Below are 25,439 nucleotides of genomic sequence, written 5' to 3'. Positions count from 1 at the left end.
CAACACGCTTCTCGTCTTGCCTTGCCCAGGCTATCAAGATAGCAGCGGGGAGATCAGCTCCTGTGTGACTTATGGCAGTGTATCTGCCCTGAAAATCCTGGAGCCCTTTTTGTGAAGTGGTGTGGCTGAGTTCACACTTCTGTAGCCTTCATCCTTTCCTAGTGTCTTCTAGCTGCATTGCCTTTTCCAGATCTCGAAAAGGGTCAGACATTAAAACAGTAACTCTGCGCTTCATTGTTCACCGATAAATCTCACTGGTCTTGGGGCAGCTTGGACTGCAGCTGGTGCCACCTTGGTCTTAGCCAAACCCCATGGGATGAAGCACAGCAGCAACACCCACCCAAGTTACCTTCCTTTTGGCAGAGTTACCCAGAACATGCTATTGCCACCACATGGCCCTTGGTCAGTTCAGAAGAAGCGCTGGCTGAGCTGGTGGCTGATGAACTACTGGGATGTTTAGAGCCCCCCTCAGCCTCAGTACACAACCCTGGTGAATGTAGGTAATGGTGCCGGTGACCCAGAAGGGTTGTCACATGCTGGGCTGCCTCCCTCCATCATCTCCCAGGGCACTAACAGCTGCTCTCTCCTTCCTTGCAGCTCGATTCATCGCTGTCAGGCTTGCCAGGGTACCACCACTCCACAGTTAAGGCAACCAGGTAAGGCTAGGGTACTCCAGCGTTTGGGGTGTTCAATTTGAGATCCACATTTTCCATTTTGAGTTGGTGCTGGGCTTGGTGCAGTCTGGCCTGGCAGTAGCACAAGGCATGGGGAATGCCTGACCACCTTGCTCGGGTCTCCGAGTGTCCTCCTCCTGGCCTGAGTGATGTGGGCACAGGCTTTTGAAATGTTCAGGAGGGATTTATGGCTGGTTTCAAAGTGAGCTCCCAGCAGATCTTCCAGCCCCAGATTTGCCTCTCTCTGTATAAGCCTGTCCTGTTTATAAAAGTTTGCTATGATGGATGGCTGTTTCAATAGGTAAACAATATTTTGTTTGTTGTAAGCATCACTTGCATTAATAAGAGTCCTATGTGTGTTAACCTGAGTCCTATGTCTAAAGTGCTAACAATGACATCAGACTGATCCGTGGTACTCAGGGCTGTTTTGTTTTGTTTTCTTTTAGGGAGACAAATTTTGTGCATGTTTCGGTGCAATCCACGTTCTCTTTAGCATCGAATGTTACTTACTACGATGTTGTCAGCAGTGTAAAAAGCTACGTTCGTGCTTGCAAATCTCCCACGGAAGCCTGCCAGTTCATCTCCAGCCTGAAAACACTCCACAGAGGTAAGTAGCATCTGGAGAGACTGTGATGGGAAGGGAAAGCATGTTGTATTTGGCTTCTTTTATAACAGAGGAGGAAAGATTTTATTTAAATGGGAGTCATCTAAGAGCCCTGGAGTACAAAAGGGATGCAGGTATTGAGCCTTATCTTCACCATATCTGTGAGAAATCTGCCTCTGAAAACATCATGCAGCACAGGATTAGAGGCATTGTAGGGCAGCCTTTTCATCTCTGGGATGTGGCACCAGGCTGTGGCCAGATCAAAAAAACTAGTCTTATTCCACTGTGTGGCGAGGAGCTGGGGAAATGGCATAAAAACCAAGAAAGAAAACCCTCCAGTGAAGTTGATTAGAACTGCTGGAACCTATGTGGGGAGCTGTGCTCTCCTGCCTGCCAGATTTCAGCATAGTGGAGTGTAAAATTATTTCACCACTAATAGCTTTTTATTACTGTACCAAATCCTCTGCCTGCTATAGAGGAACTTGAGTGTGAGACCTGGAGAAGCACATCAATGTTATACAGGACCTTCTCCAGGTAGATTCCATTGGTTCTGGTGGTCCTGTGCCCTGCACTACCCAGTCCTCTCTTTCCAAGGGAACGGTAGAGGAGATTTAGCTGTGAGGGGTACCAGCAGGATGCAGGGAGAGGGAGCACCATTGAAAAATGGGCTCTTGCAAGGAGCTCTGCAACTTCAGTTTGAGGCTTTGAGGATGAAGGGCATTAGCACTTAGCCTGGGTGTTATGCAAAATCCTTCAGATCGTTTTGGCAAAGTAAACACAAAGATGAGAAATTTGGCATGTGCCATATTTTAAAGCCACATTCCACCATGGATTTAATTCAATTATTTTGGTAGACCCACTTAGATCATGTCTAGCCAATACAATGCTTCTGGGAAAGTCTACTTCTAACTTGAAATAAGTAGAATAAGAAACAAATTATGTTTTTGTTTAAGTACTTAAAAAGAAAAGATATCAGATCAAAAAAAGGATTTTGGATCTAGCAGGGAGAGGTTTATAAAAGATGAGTTCCACATGAGTGACACGTTTTCCATAAAATCCTATTTCTCATGAATATTTTTCCATTTGTTTATTCCATTTAGTCTGACCTCCTGGTAAAAAATGTAAATTTGATGACACAATTTCCATTATTTACTCACGGTTTTGTTGAATGCTTGTTGTAACAAATCTGATGTTCTAAAGTAACTTCAGAGTAAAGTAAATGAAAGAACAAATTCTTTGTTTGAGAAATGAAAAAATCCAGTGCTTAATATTGAAATGGGAAAAAAATGTTTGGTCTGAGCAAAATGTTTTCCTTGATATAAATTTAAAATTTGATTTGTTGAGCTGTCTCAGGGGGTGAATGTGTTTCAGCTGGGGCCGAACCAAATTTTTCTTTTTCATTTTCCCTTCTGCTTCGCAGCTGAAACATTTATTATTCACTCCTTCTGTTTGCCTGCACAAATGACAGTAGATGTGCAAGAAATGGTGACATAGTATACTGTTCACTGTCTCCTAATGGAACAAATGTTATTTAAAACATAAGGAAAATTAATTAATAGAGCACATGTGCTGGATGTGATGCCTGGGGAAAGGAAATGTGCTTACTGGCAGGTTTAGAGAGAACCACGCTGATATTGGCCACCTCTTTCTGACAGTTGGCAGCTTGTGCAGGCAGAAAGACCCTGAATGTGACAAGGAAACTTCTGAATGCACCGACTTTGATGGAGTCGCGCTCTGCCAGTGCAAAAGTGGGTACTTCAAATACAACAAGATGGACCACTCCTGCAGAGGTATTGCTCTCTATGTGGTGTTTTTTGTCTGAATTTTGCTTAAACTTTTTGTTCCAGTGTGCGTGCATTGCTGTGCCTGTGAGAAGTGCCATATTATGCATAAATATTGGCAGCTCAAGTTTCTTTTATTTAGTTAGGGGACTTATCAGCAGACACTGAATATACAGGCTCTCTCTAGGAATAATATTATCTCTTTCTGGAGCATGCTGTGAATCACAGTGATTGAGAAGAGGGAGAAAGGGGCCCGACTGCTTTGGGCTCCAGTTCAGTGGCACAGAGCAGAGATGACGTGCAGCTCTGCCTGTTTTGACTTTGTCTGAACTCTCAGCGAACTTAGGAGAATTGCATTAAGCTCACAAGCTTATGTTAAAACGCCAATGATATTTTTAAGTAAGTATTTAAAAACTATTATGAATTTATTTTTCAGCTACATTCCTAATAGAATTTTTAAGCTTAATGGTTATATTGTTTTTTATCTACTCTTCAGATTGTGAAATTTGTTTTTGCTCCATTTTAAACAAGGTCTTTGTCCACGTGCCAGTGGTCAAAATTACATTGGTAGGATCAGGATGTCCATCCCTAGTTCCAGCAGTTGTGGTAGGGCTTCTTAGGAAATGGAGTTTTCTGATGAGTAGGAAATACCTTATTGAACAGCTTGAGAGTGTCTGAGGGACAGTGTAAATAAAGGATTTAGGCTGCAGTGCAGTAGCATGAGGGTAGCACCAACTGCATGGTGCCACTCTCCACTAAGACAGCAGATTTTCAGCATAATTTCTGGGTAAGCCAGGTGGTTGGTTTTTCTAAGTCTTTTTCAAAAGCTGAGCTGTGGCTCTCATTTGATATTTAGGGCTATTTACTGGTAAATATAGCATACAACATGCCAGCCTCTGAATATCTCTGCCCTCTTAGCGACTAAGCAGGAACTGAGGTCTCCTGAGCATCTGACCCTCATTGTGGGTCATGAAAATGTGGCACTGTAACTCCAAATATAGTATTTGCAAAGAGGGAAACGGCTATTGTGCTGCCCTGTCCGGTTTCCCCCGTGGGGAGGTGGGTGCGGCTGGGAGAGCCTCTGGGGCACAGGAGATCAGCTGCCCTGACCCCCTTGGATTGTTCCATCTTGTCTTGTAATGCCCTCTTGAAAAAGAAGGACCGAAGAAGGGTTGAGTCTCTGAGCCACAGGAGTTTTGACGTGTTGACTGTGGTACAGTTTTGACTGTGTGATTCAATTGTCTCTGGGTTGTTGGTGGTTTTCAACCTTCCCAATATCTTCAGGGCTGTTTTAGAAACAGGGCGACAAATCTAATGTGCCAACTTTTCCAGGCCATCCTATTTTTAATAGTACAAAGCATTTCCAGAGCTAAGCAAGGAGCAGAAAAGCAGGTTTCCAAAAAGACCCCTGAGTCTCTTTAGGGAAGACAAAGGCAAAGTAGAAAAGCAAAACTCAATAGCTTTGCTTGGCCCCTGACACTTAAGTCTTTCTTCTGTTCCCTGTTCATGTTTGAAAGCTTGCCAAGTAAGTGTGACAGTGCAGGGTCTCCTGGGAGCATGTTCAAAAAAGCAGGAAAGATGCCAGAGGAGAAAGCAAAGTGGCAGGAAAAGGCAGGGTGAGGAGAGGAAAAGACTTAAGCACCAAATATTTAGTAAGACAAATAGTTGGCACGTTCAAGATCTTGCTTTTCCTCTTTGCCTCCACTCCTGGCCTGAGACCTGTGTGCTGGTGGGGTTCCAGGGATGCTTCTGCCCAAGGCACAGCTCAGCCTTTGAGATCAGTCAAGGTGTGTGTCCTACGCACGTTCCTGGGCTAGAGCTGAGGTGGTGACATTAAACTGGGCACCAGCATCTGCCTGCAGGCAGATCAGGCCTTCCCAATACCCAAGTAGCAAGCTGGGGCTGGGGTACATGGGGCTGCTCATTAGAGAAGGCAGCTCCTCTGAGCTGTCAAGGTGATGCCTCCCTCCCTTTTACTGCAGATTTCATTATTGCATGATCTTGTGGCTTGCTCCATAATGTTTTGGATCTGCTTTTGTTAGTGAGTGAACGTAGCAACCCATGCAGTCTCATTTTGCTAACACCTTGGTGTTATGAATGAGCCTGGCAAGGTTCCTTTGGAATTTACTACCCTTGCCCTGACTGTTTGTTGAGTGAGGCTCTTAACTCTTGTCCAGTTACCTCTGGTCCCTTCCTTGACTTCAAAGAAGCCATCTTAGAGAGAGAGAAATAAATCCGGAAATTCTGTTTCTGGGAACAAGAAATCAAGAGGGTCAAAGAGAATCTGTCAGCATTCAGAGAAAAGCTGCAGTAATCAGGGAGACTCAAAGGTCTCAGTGCACTTGGCTTTATTAAATGCAAAGGAGTGATTTGATAGTGATGAGGAGAAATCTGATCATATAACCTTTGCCAGTCTAGCAAGCAAATATCAAAAGGCTGGAATTTGACACTGGGATCATTCAGACCAAAAAGAACGTGAATGTTTTTAATGGCTTGGGAAATGAACTTTGTGAGCATCAGACTCAGGGTTGTGGTTGATTGTCACTGAAAATATGAAAATCAGTCTTGGATAGTTCTCCAAAGTGTAGCTGCAGTTCCACTATTTGATTTGAAACAGGAATTAAATTTAGGGAAGTTTTGTGACCTGTATTATGAGGGGGAGGTCACAGTTCCATTGCTCCCAGCTGGCATCAGTATCACTTGTTATTGATGTGGGAAGAGCCATAAACTTCTGAATCCAGCCAGAATACTAGTGCTCTCTTTTGGTTTACTATGATATTGCCAGTCCATTCTAATGGACAACATTATATGTTTGTCCTTTTCTTCCTGTGCTAAGTGTTTCTGAAAATACAGTTGCTGGCTATGCCAGAGGGGAAAAGGATCTGGCGTGCTGAAGCAGCAGAGGACGAGTTGAGGGCTTTGCTGCAGCTTGGCTGGGACCTCTTCTACCTTCAGGTTTCCTTACATTTGCTGGGGTTAGAGAGCGCCAGAGCTTTCAGCTGTGTGCTATCTCTCCAGTTAGAGAGCACGGCAGAGGGAAGAGGGCTTGAGAACTGCTGCCTTATCAGTTTTAAGCATAGAGTGTTTGAGGGGGAGAAGAATCCATGAGCATTTTTGTTTTCACTTAACAGTCTATTTTTATTCTCCATGAAGTGTGCTGCAGGGTTTTCCCAGACCCCTGAGTGATGTCTTGCAGACCCCCAGGGGCTGCTGCATGTGGTGGCCCTGGCTTGTCCCTCTGCCCAAAGTGACTCTCTCTGTGTCCCTCCTACCCAGTCTTTGAGCATCCCCCTTCGCTGTCTCTCTTAAAGGCAGTGAACCTCCAGGAGCTCTGGTGGGACTATTGCTGAGAAAAGCAGTGTTCTCACCAGCAATCTGAAGCTTGTAATTGTATGTCCAGTGTATCATCACCTCTGCTGTTCATCAGAAGGGTAGTATAATTTTCTCACATAATTTAGGTGATGGGATAGCTGTCCCTAAGCACACAAATTATTTTATTTTGAAGTTATTTTTTCAGTTTTTCACCAACATTTTATTCACAGCAGTTTTCTGGGTTATTCAGAACTGGGAAATTTTGTTTCTATTCTATAGTAAAATATAATATTTCAAATTTGATTTAGTTCCAAATTTGAAAGAAAATAAAAAAAGGTGACATGAGGCAAATCATAACATACCACTTTGGGTTTCACCAACTGTGTTTGCATAAAACTTTGTCGCGGTACCACCTTTTAAAGTAATGATTAACTTGCATCAAAGCTAAAGTAGCATTGTTCAAATGAAGTTTCAAAATAAAAACTCGGAGGCACTTGCATATATTTTACCCTTCTGTCTTGTGGGAAGCAGTGTGAATGTGTGTTGAGTTTCCATTGAGACAAAAAAAGGTTCCACTGGGAATTACGTTACCAGCGTCCCACCCTGTGCCGGGCTTTGGGCTGGCTCTGCTGGGAAGCCCTGAAATGGTTGGTCCTGCTCAAAGCCAGCAGGAGGTGAAATTAAGTGCATGGTGTTTTGCCTAAATCAGAGAAGGTGTCACATCACTGCTGTGCCAGCAGCGTAGACCGGCTTGTCGATTCCCCAGGTTGTTTGGAGTGAGCCTGTTGTGAGGAGTGGTGATGGGAAATATCTGCCCTGCACCACTACGCGGTGCTCACCGCCTTTCTCTCCTCTGTGTTTTTAGCCTGTGAAGATGGATACAAGCTGGAAAATGAGACCTGTGTGAGGTATGGTGACTGTTCTGCTCTTCTCCTACCCCACTGACCTTCTTAATATTGCTTTTGTGACCTTTTAGCGCAAATAAGCTACTGAAACTCCCTGTCGTTTTCTGTTACCAGCTGCCCATTTGGCTTGGGTGGATTCAACTGCGGAAACCGTAAGTACCGAATTTTGTTTCTTTTCATTTCCAAAGCATCAGAAATGGGAAATTTGAAACAAGTTGTTGCAAATGGATGGACAAGGCGCTGAGGGGCATGGTTTAGTGTTTAATAGGAATGGTTGGACTCGATGATCTGCTGGGTCTTTTCCAACCTGGTGATTCTATGATTCTCAATGACTATGTCTGAAATGCAGTAGGTATAAGCTACTCTTGTCAGTGTTTTTTGTTTCTTAATTTTCTGTTGAAATTATTTTGTTGACCTTCAGTGACAAAGTTGACTTCATGTTATCTCCTAATGAAAGGAGATCTTTCTCTGGGTGCTCCGTCATGATAGCACATATAGCGAAAAAAGGTATTTGGAGGCGAATCCATTAAATAGAATTTGAATTATAAAGGGAATCTGTCTCCAAAGGAAACAAGGGCTTGTTCTTCCCTCAGGAGGAAATCTCTAACTCCATCCATTTCACTTGAAGATTTAAGGCAATATTGTTTAAAGAGGAGGGAAGATGGGAAATTTAACAGTTAATCCGGTTGCATGAAGACTGTGGATATGTTTGTATTAGTATGTACAACTACATATACATATATACATATACAGCTGTTTCTAAATGAGTCTCTGTCTCTCCCATCTGTAGCCTATCAGCTCATCACTGTGGTTATCGCTGCTGCAGGAGGGTTACTTCTGCTTATCATGGGCGTAGCACTGATTGTCACCTGCTGCCGGTAGGTACCACTGCCAGCCCCAGCCCGCATTGCATCCTCTCAGTGGGTTACACTACACATGTGAACCCTGAAGGACCAACACATAGGTGAAAACACAGGATAGCTGAGCAAATGGGTTAATCAGAGATACTGAAGTGTTAAGCTGTGCTTTCATATCAGGCCTATCTTTTTTTTCCAGCAAGCAAGCTAAAAAATTCATCTCAGTCTCTCTTAAGGATGAGCCCAGCAATCATGTCCTTTGAGGATGGAGAGACAAAGGGGTCCTTCCCACTCAGAGCTGTAGGGCAGAGAGTGAGCAGTCTCCAGAAATAGAAGTTAAGTATACAGGAGAAGTTTAGACAACAGGAAGGGTTGCTGGCCAAGTGATGTTTCAGTGTGTTGAATGCTATTTTAATTTTTCTTTATGGATAAGTCCTGTAAAGGCTCTCACTTTGTATCCCTCTCCCTCTCAGACAAACACACACAAATGTACAAATGTAGTTCTCATGCCAGCAGATAGATTCAGGATAGAGAAGATTTAGGTTCAAAAAGGCTGCCTGTTGGGTCCTGCACTTGGGTCACAACCACAAGCAGCACTACAGGCTTGGGACTGAATGGCTGGAAAGCTGCCTGGCGGAAAAGGACCCGGGGATGTTGGTTGCCAGCTGGCTGAACATGAGCCAGCAGAGTATCCAGGTGGCCAAGAAGTCCAACAGTATCCTGGCTTCTGTCAGAAACAGCATGGCCTGCAAGAGGAGGGAAGTGATTGTACCCTTGTACTGGGTACTGGTGAGGTCACACCTCGAATCCTGTGTTCAGTAATGGACTCCTCATTACATGAAGGACATTGAGGTGATGGAGCATGTCCAGAGCAGGGCAACGAAGCTGGTGAAGGGTCTGAAGCACAAAACTTATGCAAAGTGGCTGAGGGAATTGGGCTGGTCTAGTCTGGGGAAAAGGAGGCTGAGGGGAGACCTTATTGCTCTCCACAACTGCCTGGAAGGAGTTTCTAGTGAGGTGGGTGTTGGTCTCTTCTTCCAAGTAGCAAGTGGTAAGACGAGGGCAAACTGCCTCAAGTTGTACAAGGGGAGGTTTAGATTGGATATTAGGAAAAATTACTTCACTGAATGGATTGTCAAGCATTAGAACAGGCTGCCCAGGGAAGCGGTGGAGTCTTCATCCCTGGAGGTATTTAAAAGATGTGTAGATGTGCTGCTTAGGGACATGGTTTAATAGTGTCTTGACAGTGCTGGGCTAAGGATTGGTCTTGTTGGTCTTAAAGGTCTTTTCCACCCTCAATGATTCTATGATTTTATGATTCTAATATGTCCTACTTCACAATTTATGTATCATGAAAAAGGGCTGCCTTGCAGTAACCCCCTCTACCACCCATTCCAGCCCCCAAATCTAAGATTTCAAAGCTCTCTGATTAAAGTTTTGAGCCAGGGGCACATCAGGTAGCCCTAGGCAGGAGGTGTGATGGTCAGTACACCTACAGGTCCCAGAGTGCAGATCTCTGCAGAGATGGACTGATCTTCTCTTGATTCCTGGCCTTTGACAAGTTATGTGACTTCCTGGAGCATATTCTGCCTGTAACTGGGAGTGTTGTTGAAGTCTACTCATACCGTGTGGTAGTCATGTAGGGGTATTTGATGTCATGCAGATCAGCCACGTCCAGGTCTTTCTTCTTATAAATTAACATAGTGCCTAAAAATGCTGTATTTAAGCAGTTGGAGATTTGAATAGTGTGGAGGCTCCGTAAGTTTTTCTTTTTTTCCTAGATTTCTGTGACTTTTTCTTTCACTGAGATGAACACACGTTTTTGAGAGATAACAGGTGTAGGCTGGAACAGGAGAAGTTCAAACTGAATGTAGGGAAAAAGTGAAAAAAAATAATTCTCTTTTTCACGAAGAGCAAGTAAGGCAGAGAGTAAGGCGGTGGAATGGGTTACCCAGAGAGGTTAGACCATCTCCACCCTTGCAGGTTTCAAATCTCACCAGATAATGCCCTGAGTAGTATCATCTGACTTCATATCTGATTTTGCCTTGGAGCAGAAGATTGGACTATAGACCTTCTGAGGTGATGTTTTTTCCCATCAAGATTCATAACATGAAGTAAATCTCTTGAGATCACATCAGAAATGTATACAAGGTAACAGGATATGCATAAAAAGTTGCATGTTTTCATTTTCCTTCATTCTTTTCTCAACAGGAAGAACAAAAATGACATAAGTAAACTCATTTTCAAGAGTGGGGATTTCCAGATGTCACCATACGCTGAGTATCCGAAGAACCCCCGGGCACAGGAGTGGGGAAGAGAGACCATAGAGATGCAGGAGAATGGAAGCACCAAGAACCTATTGCAGATGACAGATGTGTATTATTCGGTATCTATCTATAGCTTCACTATTAATCTTTTGTGCCTGTTACAACAAAGATACATTCCTTTATTTGTAGAAGGACAAAGCTTATTCCTGCAAAATATAAGAGCAAAGCAAATGGCTTCCATAGCCAGCAAGGCATTGGTAGTCCTGTGGACTACAGCTGTTATACGTGCTGAATATCAGAAAGACATGTCGGTAGGAAGAGTATTAGGGAAATGTCTAGGAACATTTTGGTAGATGCCCAACAAGCCAAATCCTAGAGTAGTGAAGGAGAGCTAAATATTTTGGACAGATTGCTAGGGATTCCTGTGAGTAGTTTTCTCCCTTCTACCCTCATTGTTGATGCTGGAAGGTTGTGACCTCTGCCTGGGGGACTTCACCCTAAGATAGGAAGATGTTGGTCACTGAGGACCTCTCTTTCCTTCCACTTCTCCCCTCTCCAGTACAGCAGGACGGCTGTATGAGAAGCATCCCTTCAGCTCTGGGGGAACAACTAGCAGGGAAGAAGTGGTGGAGGAGTAATGAGCTGTGTAGGGCAGAGAAAGACACAGCCACAAGACCTGCTGTCATGGTTGTCACCATCTCTAAGGTCTGTATCCAGAGCTGTGATGCTGGTGTGTCATCTGTCACTGATCTACAGCAACATACTGGATGTACTTAAGGTGTGTGGGGGTTACTCATGCGTGCGAAGGTTGTAGGATTTCACCCAAATCACACATCCTGGACTCCTACTTTCCAGAGCAGAGAGCAATACCCTTTTTTTTTTCCTGACTTGTATTTTAAGTTTTCCAGTAAGCAAGTTTACTATGTTGCACAGCATGAAAGGAAATAATCCTGCTTCCAGAAAGAACTAGAGATTTGGAAATGAAAATGCATTGCTAAACATATTTTAAGACTTCTGTTATGCTGGCTACTAGAAAGAAGAGCTTTTTTTAGCAAGGGGTAGGTGCTGAGAACTTCCCATGGATCTGCTCTGTAACAGGTTAAACCAGTTGGCTTGATGTTATTTACTGGGTTGAAAGGATTGAACAGTCTTGATCTTTGACATCAAAGTTCCTCAGCCAAGTGTCCCCAGAAGACTTACGTAAGTAAGAGAAGGGAAGAGAAAGGAAGGTCAAACAGCTTTGAATTTGACATATGACTCAAGTGCCTGTGTTGGGAGAGTAGGTATCTATGGTTAATGGAGAGAGAAGTTCTCCCGGGTAATACTCAAAGCAGACTAACTTTGCTTTTCTAGAAGCGTTTGCTTTAAGGATGGCTCTGGGACACTATCCTTTGTGTGAGAGTTGTTTCAATATCAGAGCTCATTAACACAATTCTCTTGGGTTTAAAATTAACTGTGCACTTTTACGTGACTCCACCAAGTGCAGTCAGTGTCACGTGTATTAACTGGCAACATGTCGAAACTGGATTGCATCAGAATAATTCCTTCAGGTCATGCATAACTCCCACAGTAAAAAATCATTCTAGGATATAGACATCATTAGTGATGACCTTATTCCTTCTAGCTACTGAAAGAGCTGCTGGGAAAGGTGCTTAAAGGAGGATTTGAGTGTAAGAATAAGACCCTTTTTATTTATATTTTTGCTAATACAGCCAACTGGACTGAGAAATCCTGAACTGGAAAGAAATGGACTTTATCCACCCTACACTGGTTTGCCTGGATCTCGGCATTCATGCATCTATCCTGGACAATACAATCCATCCTTCATTAGTGACGAAACCAGAAGAAGAGACTATTTTTAGCGAAAACTAGAAAAGGAGTGGAAGATTGGCACAGTTTTGTGGCCCTTGATCCCCAGGTACAATCTGTGTCATGAGCGGTTTAGCCCACATCAATCTTACTCTTCCCATTTAACAGGAAGAGCTTTGAACTCCACACCAAGCAATACTGCTCTGAAGAACACTGAGCAGCAGAGAGGAGAAGGAGGAGGAGGGAATGGCTCAAGGGGCACATCACTAAAACACCCAGATGGAAGTTAACACATGTATTCCAGATTTGTTCTGTGCTGCTTCTTCACTCTTTACACTGCATAGCAAGCATGGATCAGAACGGGCAGGTGAACTGTGCTTAGCACTCTACATTTAATACCACTAGGGAGTGTTTTGTTTACAGATCTTGTTCACTGTTGACTGTGCTTGTCTTCTTAGACAACTTTCGTGCAAGATTCACTGTGCAAGTACTTTTGGTAGGACAAGTTTGTCCACGCCCTTTTCCATTGCTGCATTGCTTTCTGTTTCATACATGGCAGAGAAGCTGGCTCACCCTCTGACCCTCACCTTCTTACTGGTAGAAGTTCTCCAGACAGCTGAGTCCTTGCTGAAGCCTGATGCCTGGCAATGTTGTCTGAATTCAGGGGCTGACTGTCACCAAGGAGCATGGGAAAGTTAGTCACACCAGTGCCATTCTAGCTGAAAAAAGACACAGTTGATCCTATATGCTGCTTTGAAAACTTCCCTTATATAGGGAAGAGTCCAGATATATTGTTGTGTTGTCAACCAGCATTGTTTAGAAGTGATGTCACTACACATCATGACAGGGTATAGGATCTTAAGGGGCCGTTTCCCTGCGGTGATTTAAATGCCTGTAGAAACAGCAAAATAATGTTAAAGAGTTGCTCACAGGGAAGAAAACCACGAGCTGAGAATTCAGCATGCTCTTTACAAGGAATCTGGGAAGGAGCAATAGTACTATATCCCTGGTTAAGCAGGTGGAATGTGAATTCTGGGCACTGCAGGTGGGACATAGTTTTCAAGCCTCCAGAGCCCACCTTGGCTTCATTAGAAGCTGTGGAGGCTTTTCAGTACATTGGAAAATAAGGCTTACAGCAGTCAGTTGCATTCAAGGGAGAGAAAAACATGATGCTTTCAATCCTAGTGGAACAAAGTTCACTTATGTTGAAGGGTTTTGCTTTCTTCTGTCCTAGGTTCAAGTGATTCAGACAAGGCAGGTTTCCTTATCTAAGTGTGTTAATTCATATTATTCACGTTGGCAAAAGCTGAAGAATGTAAGTCATTACATTTCTCACCAAAGTTCACATTGAAATCTCATGAACTCTGTTCTGACCTGAGATAGGTGTTGAAAATAATCTTATTAATGAAGTATATTTACCACTTATCTTTACTACAGTGTTAATCTGAGTCATCCAAACCCTGTCCAGGTAAAGGGTCCAGATACAGATCCTTCTCCTAAACGTGACTGTACTGTTAATTAAAGGTGGCTGCTTGCATGAGGATAACAAATTGCACAGTTTCTCAGTCATTAGCTACGAGAGAGAGAGAACATCAGCAGAGTTGTTTCTGTATGGGAGTTGCTTCTGGTTTTGAGAGTGCCTAGGACAGAAAGGACTGCCCTTCCCATGGTATGGAGGAGGATTTTGTCTGTGCTACAAAGGAAAGGGGGAAGCTGGAATTTGTGCTAAATCTGAATCTAAAGCATGTAGATGAGCAATTGGCTCTGCCCCTATTTACTAAAGCAGCTTAGCAAAAAGAAGAGCATCCCAGCAATGACGGTAGGATTTAACCACGTGCCAACTGGCAAGTACAAAGGGCAATGTAGGAAATACCAACTCGCAGGTGCAAACCTTCTATATAAAGAGTAACATATGGACTATATGAAAAAAAATCTTGGTCTATATCTCACAGGAACTTGCAATTTTCAGACAATTTAGGTGGAAATGAGAAAGGGCTATTCCTAATTGAGATCACAAAAAATTTTGCAACTGATTAATTTTTATTTTTTAATGATCTTCAGACTCTTCTTAGTCATGCATCTGGAGTGAAAGGCTCTCTGTAAACCTAGCAGGATTTTCTGTGTGAGGACTCCAAAATTTAGCCTATTCCAAAAGAGAGAACTTTATTGTCTGAAATTTTCTTCTGCCAAACTGGGTAAACATTGGGAAATTTCTCGTGACAATTTATGCAGCGTGAATTTCCTTTTAGCTTATGTAAGAGGGGTATCACGGGGCCATGCGTAATTCACAGGAGGGGAAAGGAATGTCTCCTGACCTGCAGCAGCTTCCCTGGGTGTTCCTAAGAGGCCCTGCCAAGTGGGCAGGAGAGGATTTAGGCAGGTGTCAGCGCTGGGTGAGTGCAGGCAAGTCAAGAAGTCTTTGCAGAACTGGTGGATGCAGCAAGGGCTGATTCAGCCCCCAAGGCTCCCTGTGCAGTGATGCTTCTGTCTTCACCTATGTGCTAGGGCAGAAGAGGTGGGTGCAAGTGTGTTTTGCCACAATATCTGACAGTTATTTTACTGCAATTATTTGCTACCACATCCCAGAAGTAATAGGCTTGCGCAGCTGTGGCAGGGATGTGACCTGTTTCTGTGCAGCTTGTGTTTGTCAAAGCTGCCACCAGGACCCTCTCTTGTCACCTTCCATCTCTGCTGTAAACTAAGCACCCTCTGGCAGTGGAGTGGAGATTGTCACTCCTGTGAGATGTGAGAAGGCTCTTTGTATGCCCTCAAGACCACTTTCAAATGTGGATGCCTCTCTGTTCACTACCTAACTCCCTGCAGGATGTTTAAATAACAATATTTCACAGACTATTTAATTACTTTTAGCCACATTAAATTGCAAGTTTCGAGCACACACTGGATGTTTTTGCCAAGGGGAATAGCTTTCCAGTATCCAAGAGGATAAGACAGAAGTGGCATGTTTCTTGTAAGGAAGATGCAAGTGGTTCAGGCGGATGTAGGGAAAGGAAGAAAAACTACACCAACACTGTGCAGAATTTGCTCTTGGCTGCTATGACAAGCTAGCGGAGCAGTCAGCGAGGGCCCTCGGGCACTTGTGTGGTGTTTTTTTTATTAAATTTGGAAAAAATGCTAATTTTGTTGCTTGACAGGAAAATATGTGGGAGGCATGTGTTTGCTGCTATGGTGCTCTGCCAATTGTGCTGACAAAAGCCCCTCATCTACAGAAGTACCCCCGGCAGTCAGCCTAGGAAAGGCAGCCCCAGTGAGCAGAGCAGCACGATGCAAATTTGAGGGTATCATTCAAAAAGGAGGCTTGTATGTGTAGCCTTCAGTGTCCCTGCCATGCACGGCAGCTCACCCTGCTCAGCCCTCCCAGCTGCACTGGAAGAATCAGGGGCTTTTTGCACGCTGTTGAAAAGTCACACCTCTGAATTGGGCTGTATGAGTTAAAAATAAACAAAACAGGGGCGTTTTTATGCCCTTTGCCCTCCACGTTTAAAGCATTAGGTAACACGGCAGCAATTAATCTCATTGCTTTTGTGGCATTTCCCTCAAGTCTCATCGTCACAGTCATATACTGAGTCACTCATTGTGACTAGCCTTCTAAATCATGTTTATCTCCACACCGAGTGGTAGTAGAAGACTTCTAAAAATAACAATAAATTGTATTTAGACTGAGGTGCTCGTCACTGGGAATTTTTTGGTGCCAATACTTGTAAAGTTTGTTTGCCAGGACATGAGTGAGCAGCAGAGCAGGTTTGGACATCCCTGCAGACACAACAAGTACTTCCCAGGACTCTTCTCTAATGCTGGTCAACGGCCATACCCATTCCAAATCCAGCTGGACTTATCATTCACTCATAGTGATGTTTAATCTTTAGTTTTCTTCCTTAAATTAATTGGAATTGGATGCATTTTACTTAAATACTCTTCCTATGCTGAATAATGTTTTTTACTCATTACACACAAAGCATCTAATCCAGCATCCATTATAGTGACTGAGGTAGCTCTCCCATGAACTGTAATTAAGTTTTATTAGGCTCAAATTATTCCACGATTGGGTCCCCAATGTGTAGTACATGCTTTCTCATGCCTCTGCATTCTGCCTATTTCTGTGGTACTGTTGCTGCCTTTCCATCTAATATTTATTTTTTAAAACTATTGTTTTTACTGTAGCAGGACCTGTATTTGTGAGATTGAACAAAACAGGTTCAAGATCTGAAACGCCTTCCTGGGATAAGAATGAATGAGAATTTTCTGTAGTTTTTTTTACTCATCTGTCTCCTATTGTGTAAGATCTTCTAGGGATATAGAGGTGCTTACTATAGTCACAGATAAGAACTACTCTTCAGTTCACTCTTACTTGTCCCTTCAGAAATGAAGCAAGATCTTCCAGTTTCAAAAAGGGTATGTGCTGTGTTTGTGTAAGATTTCAGGAGCTTTGAAATGTGTGTTTAATTGCTTGTTTTCTTGAACTGCTGAAATTGAAAAGCAGGACAGAAGTCTATGCACAGATAAGAAAGAGCAAAACAAAACCAAAAAAAAAAAAAGAAAGGAATATGCTTACTTGTTTTGCAGAAGTAAAGGTCTAAAATAAGTGTGGTTTCTGTACTGTAAGGTGAGATGGGACCTCTTCTGTGTCTACTTTGTGTTTCATATGCGTAATATCCTTGTTGAGGGAGAAACCTAGAGGGAGTGTCTGATGTTCCTCAAAAGTAGTGTGGTAATGCTAAGTCCCTTGGTCTTTATTCTGGTAAAATGCTAGAAGAGATGGGAGTCTTACTTTGGTTAAGGGCTGCAGCAGGCGGCCCCCAGATCTGCAAAATCCAATATGGAGAAGTCCTGTAGAATACAGTAAAAACTGAACACTTCTCTTAAACAGTACCAAACCTGACATAAAAGGTCTCCAATAAAATTTGGTAAGATGGGCTTACTTTAAAAAAAAAAAAAAAAGCATAAATACTTAATAGTCTCCTTTTTAAAAGGAAATTCTGTTAACTTCAGTCATTTTGTCTAGGCACTGTTAAATTCTACAGGACTTTCTCCTAACAGAAGGTCAGAGTTGGCGTGTAAAATCATAATGGTTTATTTGAGCAGCTTTCAGAACTGCAGTAGTAAAGCTCACCTTTTATGAGCTCTGTGTCAAAAGGCAAATTTTCAGCATTAATTTGTGCTTCCTTTATCAACCTGAATGTAAACGTACCTTGTGCTCTTAACATTGCCCTATTTCCTTCTCTCTGTCTCTGAATGTTTGCTTCCAAGACGCTGGGGTTCTGAGGACATTTTCCAAACCAGTATTATTTAAAGTTGTATCATATTTTCAGCCTCCACTAATTATGCAGTACTGTAGTAGCAAAATATAATTTTTAAGGATTGGATTATTTTTATACCTTCATCCAATATTATTAAATCTGGCGTTCTAGTCAGTATTATAAAAGGATACAATAAAACTCTGAATATTACTATGTCTCAGCTTTTTTATTCTTTTTAGCTTTCTGTAAAGAGATACGTACGCAAATTTTAGATGGTTTCAATTATAATTAAAAATCTAATCTACAAAATAAGAAATCTTATAGTTCTTTTGTTCTTCTGGTGGTGCTTGTTGCTTGAATAGCTAAAATTAAAAGCAAAGAGGAAATGAGTATCTTCTGTTAGTTGCGCTAAATGAATTTCTCATCTGAAATACAAGTTGTGTTCTGATATGTTCATTTCAGTAGCTTTAAGGAACTCGGTTTAATTTTAAGCTTTTCCTCAATTTAATTTTTCCTGCTGGAATTGCAAGAGAATCGGTGAAGTTGTGTGTTTGCATGTGTGAGTGCATGTTGGAGGGGAGGAAAACCTCAGGTACAGCAGGGTTTTTTGCTGGGGCAAGGGACTGGTCTTGGCCACAGTAGGTCAGTCCTACCTCACTAAGTGCCACCAGGGACTGGAGAATACACAGCCAAGAGTCCTTCAGAGGGGAGAAGGAAGGTACCCTGCATCCAGAAGAACACTGTGTCCAGCCCGTGTTGCTGGAAAGAGGTATGTTGTGGAAGAGCATCTGAGTAATGGCAGGTATGTTCACCTGGGACAATCTTTTCCTGTATTGCTTCAGACACTGAACTGTGATAGCAATCGAGTGGGACTAAGGTGGGTTTCACCTGCTCTACCAAAAGATAAGTGGCCAGTTTGAACTCAGCTTCTGGCTCCTCCAGTAGCCATGAAGAGATAAATGTCAGCAGAGGGTAGCTCACTACACAGTAAGGTGTCCCTCACCCTTGACAGTGGTGGCACTAGACCCCATGCTAGACAGCTGCCCCAGATGAAATGAGTGCCTCTCAGAGAAATGATGAGTCTAGAACGTACTTCTTGCTACATCCTGAAACTTTAGTCTACTTTCTACAGCAACGTAGTACAGAAATGTGTTAATGTGCCTGCTCCTTGTCTAGTAATACTCCAATGGGAAAACAAAGGACAGAGTAGCTCAATTAAATCCCAAGGCTCTGTTCATTTGCAAGACAAGGACTGTTGCAGTGCCTCTGTTTTGTTACCAATACTATTGTGGCAGTTCTATTTTGTGTGTGACGTGCATCTTTTAAGGAAATTGGCAGTGCCAAAGTTCTGGTCACAACATTGCCATGAGGCTAGGTAAAAGGCCTTCACAGTTATGAACAAGCGCGTGATTTAAGAGTCCTGCCCACTTCAGTTTTGCATAACAGTGCCTCCGAGACCACTGAATTGCATCTATAGTACCCTCAACCATCCTTGGAATCATATGAATAGAAGTCTACTTTCATCTCCTTCCCCTTATTATGGGTGATGCTGTATGTATAGCACTTTGATTTAGACTGTCTGGAGGGTTTATTTAACTTTTAGCTAATTACAACATGTATTTCTTCTTGTGTATGTGATATAAAGTGGATTAACCAAATTTACACGAGATACCAAAATGCATAGGAATCTTATAAGGAGTAGGATTGAAAAAATGAAGAGGAAGAAAGTATTGCACTGATGTACATGAAGAGCCATAGGAGGAATTAATTTACTACTAATTGTGACTTCTAGCAGCATGATTGCTCCTTGATTACCTGCAACTTACCCTTAAATAATGAGGATACACAGGTACTATGTACCTTCTAACAAATGTGAGCTTTTAACTTTGATCCTTCATTTCCTCCCATAAACAAAGATTAAGACAAGAGAGCAACTACAGTGTTTGTTAATAAATATAGCACCCGTTTTATTCCATAATAATAATTTGTCAGTGTTATTGATTGCTGTGTCTGAGCTTTGACACACAACAGCTTGGTTTTACAGCTTCTGGAAATTATTTAATTATTCCTGCAGAGAAAGATCTCTGTAATTCCTTAAAGTATTAGAACTGCCGTGGCTGTATGAGTTTGTCTGGACTAAGAGTCAAGCAACTATTGTCTAGACGTGTGCTTAATAAATTAATAATAAACCCACCAAATCTCTACTAATTTCCACCTCCCACCCTAGACTGGCAAATAATGGGGTATATGCAGCCTGTTACCCCCCAGTCTCCAGGGAGAGCCTGTTGTGGCCACCTGTGTGTCACAAAATGGACAGGGGAAGGCAAGCAAAGATGAAAAGAACTGGTACATGAAGATGCATATCTGTTCAGCACATTATTTCCTGGAGAAACCAGTGCCTTTGTATTGCAAATGATTCACGCTTCCCAAATCTGTGATCATGATAAACAGGAACAACCAGGTAAGAATGGATGTGAACTCTAAAACTATGGCTAATATGCTAGCCCCTGATGTGCATTCACTGTAGAGAACAGTTTTGATGTGCAGAACTACACGCTCAGCCAATGATACCAGTGTAACCAGCAAAGTTGGACCCTTTACAGCTGCTGAAGACCTGACTCTCAGATTTGATAGTGCCCTGGGACGTTCTCTTAGTTCACGCTTGCTTCATAGCCAGCAGGGAAATTTTGAGTCACGAATTAGTCTAGTTGCACTTTGAGGCAGCATTGGAAAATGAGGATGTATTGTGATGACTGAAGAGTCTAGTAAGGGGGATGGACATCACCAGAAGACCAGTGGCTTACAGCTTTGCCAAACACTTTCCGCAGCCAGGTTTGTTCCCCTCTGCACACCAATTTCTAGCTGAAACACATGCTGTGACCCCTGAAATGGCAGTGTCCAGCGTGGTTGGTTTACTCTAAGGGCTCACAGCACAGGCTACTCAGGACTGAAATGCTTTATTCTAGCAAGACTTTGGGTTCAGTTTTGGGTGGTCCCCTGCTCACTGTGAAGTGCAGCTGGGAGGCTGGTGGTGGCCTGAGGTGGAGATGGGATGCTGCCTGATCAGAGAGGCACAGCACTCTGGAGAGAAACCCTTCCCAGGCAAGTCCTCCTCTTTTTCTCTAAGCGCCCCAGCAAAGGGGAGTTTCCAGGAAGGGTCCAGAGGAACCAAGGAGGCTGGACTGGGCAACTGGCATTGGAGTGAGCAGCAGCAAGGGCAGGAGCTGCATCCCGATTCAGCACGGGCCAAAGGGGTGGCAGGAGTGAGAGGAGGGCTGGGGGTACCCTGAGCATGCCCCAGGCCACCCCAGGGCTGGCTCTGACCCTGACCACCCTTGTGGGCAAGCCCTACTCCCTGGCTAGGTGTGGTGGGGCTGGCATTGGCTGCTCCTGGTCCCCCACCACCCTTGGCCTCGCAGCAATCTCACAGCGAGTGCAGGCTGTCCTGAACCCAACCTGCCCACCCAGGCTGGCCTGAGCCCTTGCTGTGCTGCCCCTGGCCTGGGTGAGGCTGGGGGTAGTCCCACGACCAGGTTCTGGGACTGACACTGAACCCCCTGCAGGGGAGCGCGGACACACATTAAGACCCCAATACCAGCCTCCCCTCGAAGCTTGGGGTTTCTCCCATCGCCACATAACCACTCTAGTTGACCACAGAATGTCCACCACAGAGCTCCCTCAGGGTCTGTGGGCTGGTCCCAGGCTGACAGTGCTCGCTGTAGGGATGGGGGACAGGAGCAGGGACCTTGCTGCATTGGAGGGGCTTTGGGGACAGAGTGGCAAAGGAGGATGCAGACAAAACATTCCAGGGTTTTCTCTTGGTTCCCCGAGAAGGTTTGCATGGCAGAGAGCAGAAGGATGAGGCCACTTGTTCCTCGTGCCAGCAGAGAGCCACCCAACCAATTCTGCTGTCCATAAGCCACTGATGTTTCCTGGTACAGTGCAATTTAAGACTTTAGGACTACCCTAAGTTCAGGAATGACTTGAGTAAACTTCTGGTCTCTCCCACCCTCTTACATACAAGGAAAGCCACCCACTGAACACATGACATCAGTACACAAAACTGTAAGTCCTGCTTTTAGAACAGCAGATCAAACAAAGGCAGGCAGAGGAAAGGGAAGTGTGTTCAACATACAGAGCCGGTCATTGGCATTCAGAAATATCTTCATAACCTGCCAGTGTTGCTGTCAGCAGAGTCTGCCAGAGGAGATCAGCTCCACAGCAATTAGAGATGGCTTGGCAGGGGATACAACAATCGGTTGCTCATCTTTCTTGTCTGTGTCTGATAATGACAGGATAGCCTGTGTTTATTTCACAGACAGACTTCACTGTCAGTTGTGGCAGGATCCAGAGTCACCCAACGTTTTAAGTGAGAAAAATGACATCTTTGCCTAAAAAGGAGGAACTGGAAACCACCATGGGCCATCTGATTTCTAATGGTCTCAAGCAATGCGCTTTACTGAAGCACAAACTAAAACAAACACCATGTTAGATAAAGAACTTGGGCAGGTGAGGCACCTAAAAATAAGAGGGTTTGGGAAAGCAGAATCCTGCTTGCAGAGACCTTTTCTTCCTTCTTGGTCTCTAGCTGTTTTCAGAGGCTTCCTTGGATGCAATGTCAATAAGTTTCTGTTTTGCTTATTTTCTCTGTGTCACAACTGTGTTACCTGCTCCAATGGCCTTCTGGGTTATTTCTCATTTCTTTATCAGGCTCCCTGCTCCAGCCTGACCACTGATGCTTCCAAGTGTCTCACCTGCACAAACACACTTCATCTCAAGACAGGAGGGCTGCCACCCAGATAAAGTCAGATATCTGCTGGCTGTCCTGCCTGCTCCCCCTTCTCTTGCCACGTGCCTTTAGTGAGCCCATAACACAAAACAGCCATAATCACTTCTAGAAGGACCAAAATCAGTCATGTTTCTTTGATGTGAAAGATGCAGGTGTAACCTCTTGCTTTTTACCCTGTTGGGCAGTAAGAAGTGCTTTGGCATAAAATTTGCTCAGAACGAAAGAACAATTAGAGTCTGAGGCATAAAACTTGCCTGTACCGGTAATGTATTGCAAGCAAAGTGAGCATGTGGATCCCATGTACTCTGCTCCAAGTGCATAATTAACACGCATTGGGATGAGATACCTTCTTCCACTTTAAGAACAGAATACACAACATCCTCCCCTTCATTTGCACAGTAGGGAGAGCTGGCAGTGGATAGCAGGTGTGCTCTCAGTTCCTGCATTAGCTTATTTAGCAGTAACTTCCTTGTGTCAACAGGTCTCAAGCATTTATAACTTAAAAGAAGAACACTGCAGGTCCAGACATCTCCTCCCAGCCTGAGAAGGAAGAAAAACACAGCTTAGATCTATCATTTGCCACTTGCCACCATGACGTCAGCTTGGGGCTGAACTCTCTACCTGTGCCTGAGTCCTTAAATGAGCTGACGACAGGAGAAAAACACTTTCTCAGGTTTAGCAGCAAGCAGCAACAGCAACAGAAGCGGCAATGAGACACTGTATATTCCTCCCTGTGTTGCTGAGCCTGGTGTTGAGCCTTTCGAAAGGTAAGAAACACTATCTTCTGGTTTTGGATTTATCAGAGCAGCTATTCTGTGGCAGTGAATGGATTGCTTGGTACTTTCAGCAGCTGCTGAAAGGCTGGAGGTCAGTGGCAATACACAATTCAGCATGTCGGGATTGGGATTAATTAATGACGCAAACTGTCTCTGCGAGCCAACAATTTTCCTTGTTTACAAAACAATGCAAAATCACTGGTGCTTGTGATTAACCTAATTTTACCTATTCCAAGAGCAGTTTTCAGCACACTAAAGCCAGGTAATTTGAGCTCTATTACAGCCCTAACAAAAGGTGTGACTGTTCCACCTCAGTATTCAGGCACAGGAGTGCTGCTGCTGGCTTTCCAGCCAGAGGCTCCTTAAACAGTCAGTCCAGAAAGCAGAGTCACCTGAGTTAGTTCGCAGAGGATTCATTCCCTCCTGTTGAAAATAATTAACAGGAACTTGGCCAACAACTTGGGTGGCAGAGAACTGCACCATGGTCTATTCAAACTGAAGGGCAGGTGTCACTCCTCAAGCCACTTACTACTTTTTTCTAGCACTGTGACAAACTTGGCAGTCGTGGGCCAGAGCCGCTGCTAAAATTTGTGGGTCCCTGATATTCAGTTACAGGTATGAGGGAGCAAAGGCATTAGCAGGAGTAGAATTAAGGCAACTTTATGAAGAGTTTTGTGGCGACTTGAAGGTGTGAGAAGACAGAACTCCCAGCTAGTATAGAGATAAATTGACAGATGTATGAGCCAAATTAAGATCTTCACTGTTAAGCTTGCAACTGGTGACAGATGGTTGTGGGTCTCTGCTGATTGCTGCAAGTGAATATATGTATTTTCAGCAACATCTACAACATTTTACAGACCATTTTTTAGCTATAAATTCTGAGCACAGAAGACTTCAAGATTGTCGGTTGGTTGGTTTTCTGTTTGGGGGCTTGTGGGTAACAGCAAGGTGTGAAAACACTTGACCCAAGAGCTACTGAAAACAATGAAAATGTTTCACTTCCCTGAACCGATTTTGCATCAGGATGGGCCTTCCCAGAAACCATTTTCATTTTAAGCAAACATTGTAAAAGCTTCGCAGGATGTGTCTGTTTGAATAGCAACAGCTAAGGCCCTGCCCTGCTCAACGGCCAGATGTCTCTGTTATTCCAGAACCTTGGTTGTAGCATCTATTTTTTATCTCTGTAGTAAATGTCCAGCTGTATTAACACCTCCTGTTTCATCATGCAGAAGTTTGGATCTAGGCAGATGGAACCATAAAATAGGTTACCTTTGACCATCAGCAATGTTTAATTACAGCTCATGTGCTCTGCAGTCACTATGGATGCAATTATTCCCGAGTCCAAAGAGTACTTCTTAATAACTGTTATCCAGAGCATCTACAAGGCTAAAAGATGTTGTAGACTGAGGACTAGCTCTGTAAGAGGGTACTGTCCCATTTGTTTTGACGAGGCAGTCTCAGCCTGTGTCAGAAATAGCGTGGCCAGCAGGAGTATGGAAGTGATCGTGCCCCTATACTCAGAGCTGGTGAGGCCACACCTCAAATACTGTGTTCAGTTTTGGACCCCTCACTACGAGAAAGACATTGAGCTGTTGGAGCATATGCAAAGAATGGCAACGAAGCTGGTGAAGGATCTCGATCACTAATCTGGTGGGAAGCAGCTGAGGGAACTGGGACTGTTTAGTCTGGAGAAAAGGAGGCTGAGAGGAGACCTTATGGCTCTCTACAACTGCCTGAAAGGAGCTTGAGATGAGGCAGGTGTTGGTCTCTTCTCCCAAGTAACAAGTGATAGGGCAAGGTGAAACAGCCTCAAATCACGCCAGGAGAGGTTCAGATTGGATATTAGGAAATATTACTTCACTGAGCAGGTTGTCAAGCATTGGAACAGGCTGCCCAGGGAAGTCATGGAGTTACCATCCCTGGAGGTGTTCCAAAAATGTGTAGATGTGGTGTTTAGTGACTTGGTTTAGTGGTGAATTTGGCAGTGCTAGGTTTACGGCTGAACTTGATGATCTAAAAGGGTTTTTTTCCAATCTAAACAATTCTATGATTCTAATACTCCACAACCATGGCCTGTGGCCAACATAGGTTCATATTATCAGGATTTTAGGAAAAATGTACATTTCTTCACATTGATGGCAACAAGTAGTGCTGCCTATAGAACTCAGTGCCCAGTGAAGACAGAAGCTTTGGGAGAGAACTGGCACACTTACTCGAGTTTCCTCTTCACCTGAGGAGTAAACTTTAGGCATTGCCTTTTTGGTATGCCTTTTCTATGCCTGCTTTATTGAACACGAAAATAGAGTTTATAAAACTTGCCTCACTTTTGATTTTCAAAGCCCTACAAAGCTTCTGAAAAGTGTGGTCTATTTTTCAAATGTCTGTTGAGATTTGCAATATGTTTTTAAAC

General features: G+C 43.6%; 1 protein-coding gene across 3 annotated transcripts in view; it reads left to right on the top strand.

Moving 5' to 3' along the window:
• HEG1 (heart development protein with EGF like domains 1) overlaps positions 1-17,780 on the top strand; it is a 53,233-nt gene extending 35,453 nt beyond the window's left edge. For 2 of the 3 annotated variants that reach the window (XM_069861488.1, XM_069861487.1), the window contains exons 16-23: positions 598-656; positions 1,121-1,281; positions 2,934-3,068; positions 7,237-7,279; positions 7,391-7,428; positions 8,067-8,154; positions 10,345-10,519; positions 12,113-17,780. In XM_069861488.1, coding sequence (XP_069717589.1) covers positions 598-656; positions 1,121-1,281; positions 2,934-3,068; positions 7,237-7,279; positions 7,391-7,428; positions 8,067-8,154; positions 10,345-10,519; positions 12,113-12,262 — 849 coding nt within the window. In that variant the 3' untranslated portion in view covers positions 12,263-17,780. Of the gene's footprint in view, positions 1-597; positions 657-1,120; positions 1,282-2,933; positions 3,069-7,236; positions 7,280-7,390; positions 7,429-8,066; positions 8,155-10,344; positions 10,520-10,959; positions 11,106-12,112 lie in introns of all 3 variants that reach the window. The other variant, XR_011337755.1, reaches the window with a different exon arrangement.
• The last annotated feature ends 7,659 nt before the right edge of the window (positions 17,781-25,439 follow it).

Source organism: Phaenicophaeus curvirostris, chromosome 7, assembly GCF_032191515.1.
Source record: "Phaenicophaeus curvirostris isolate KB17595 chromosome 7, BPBGC_Pcur_1.0, whole genome shotgun sequence".
In the NCBI taxonomy this organism is placed as follows: Eukaryota; Metazoa; Chordata; class Aves; order Cuculiformes; family Cuculidae; genus Phaenicophaeus; species Phaenicophaeus curvirostris.
This window is presented reverse-complemented; position numbering and strand designations above follow the sequence as displayed.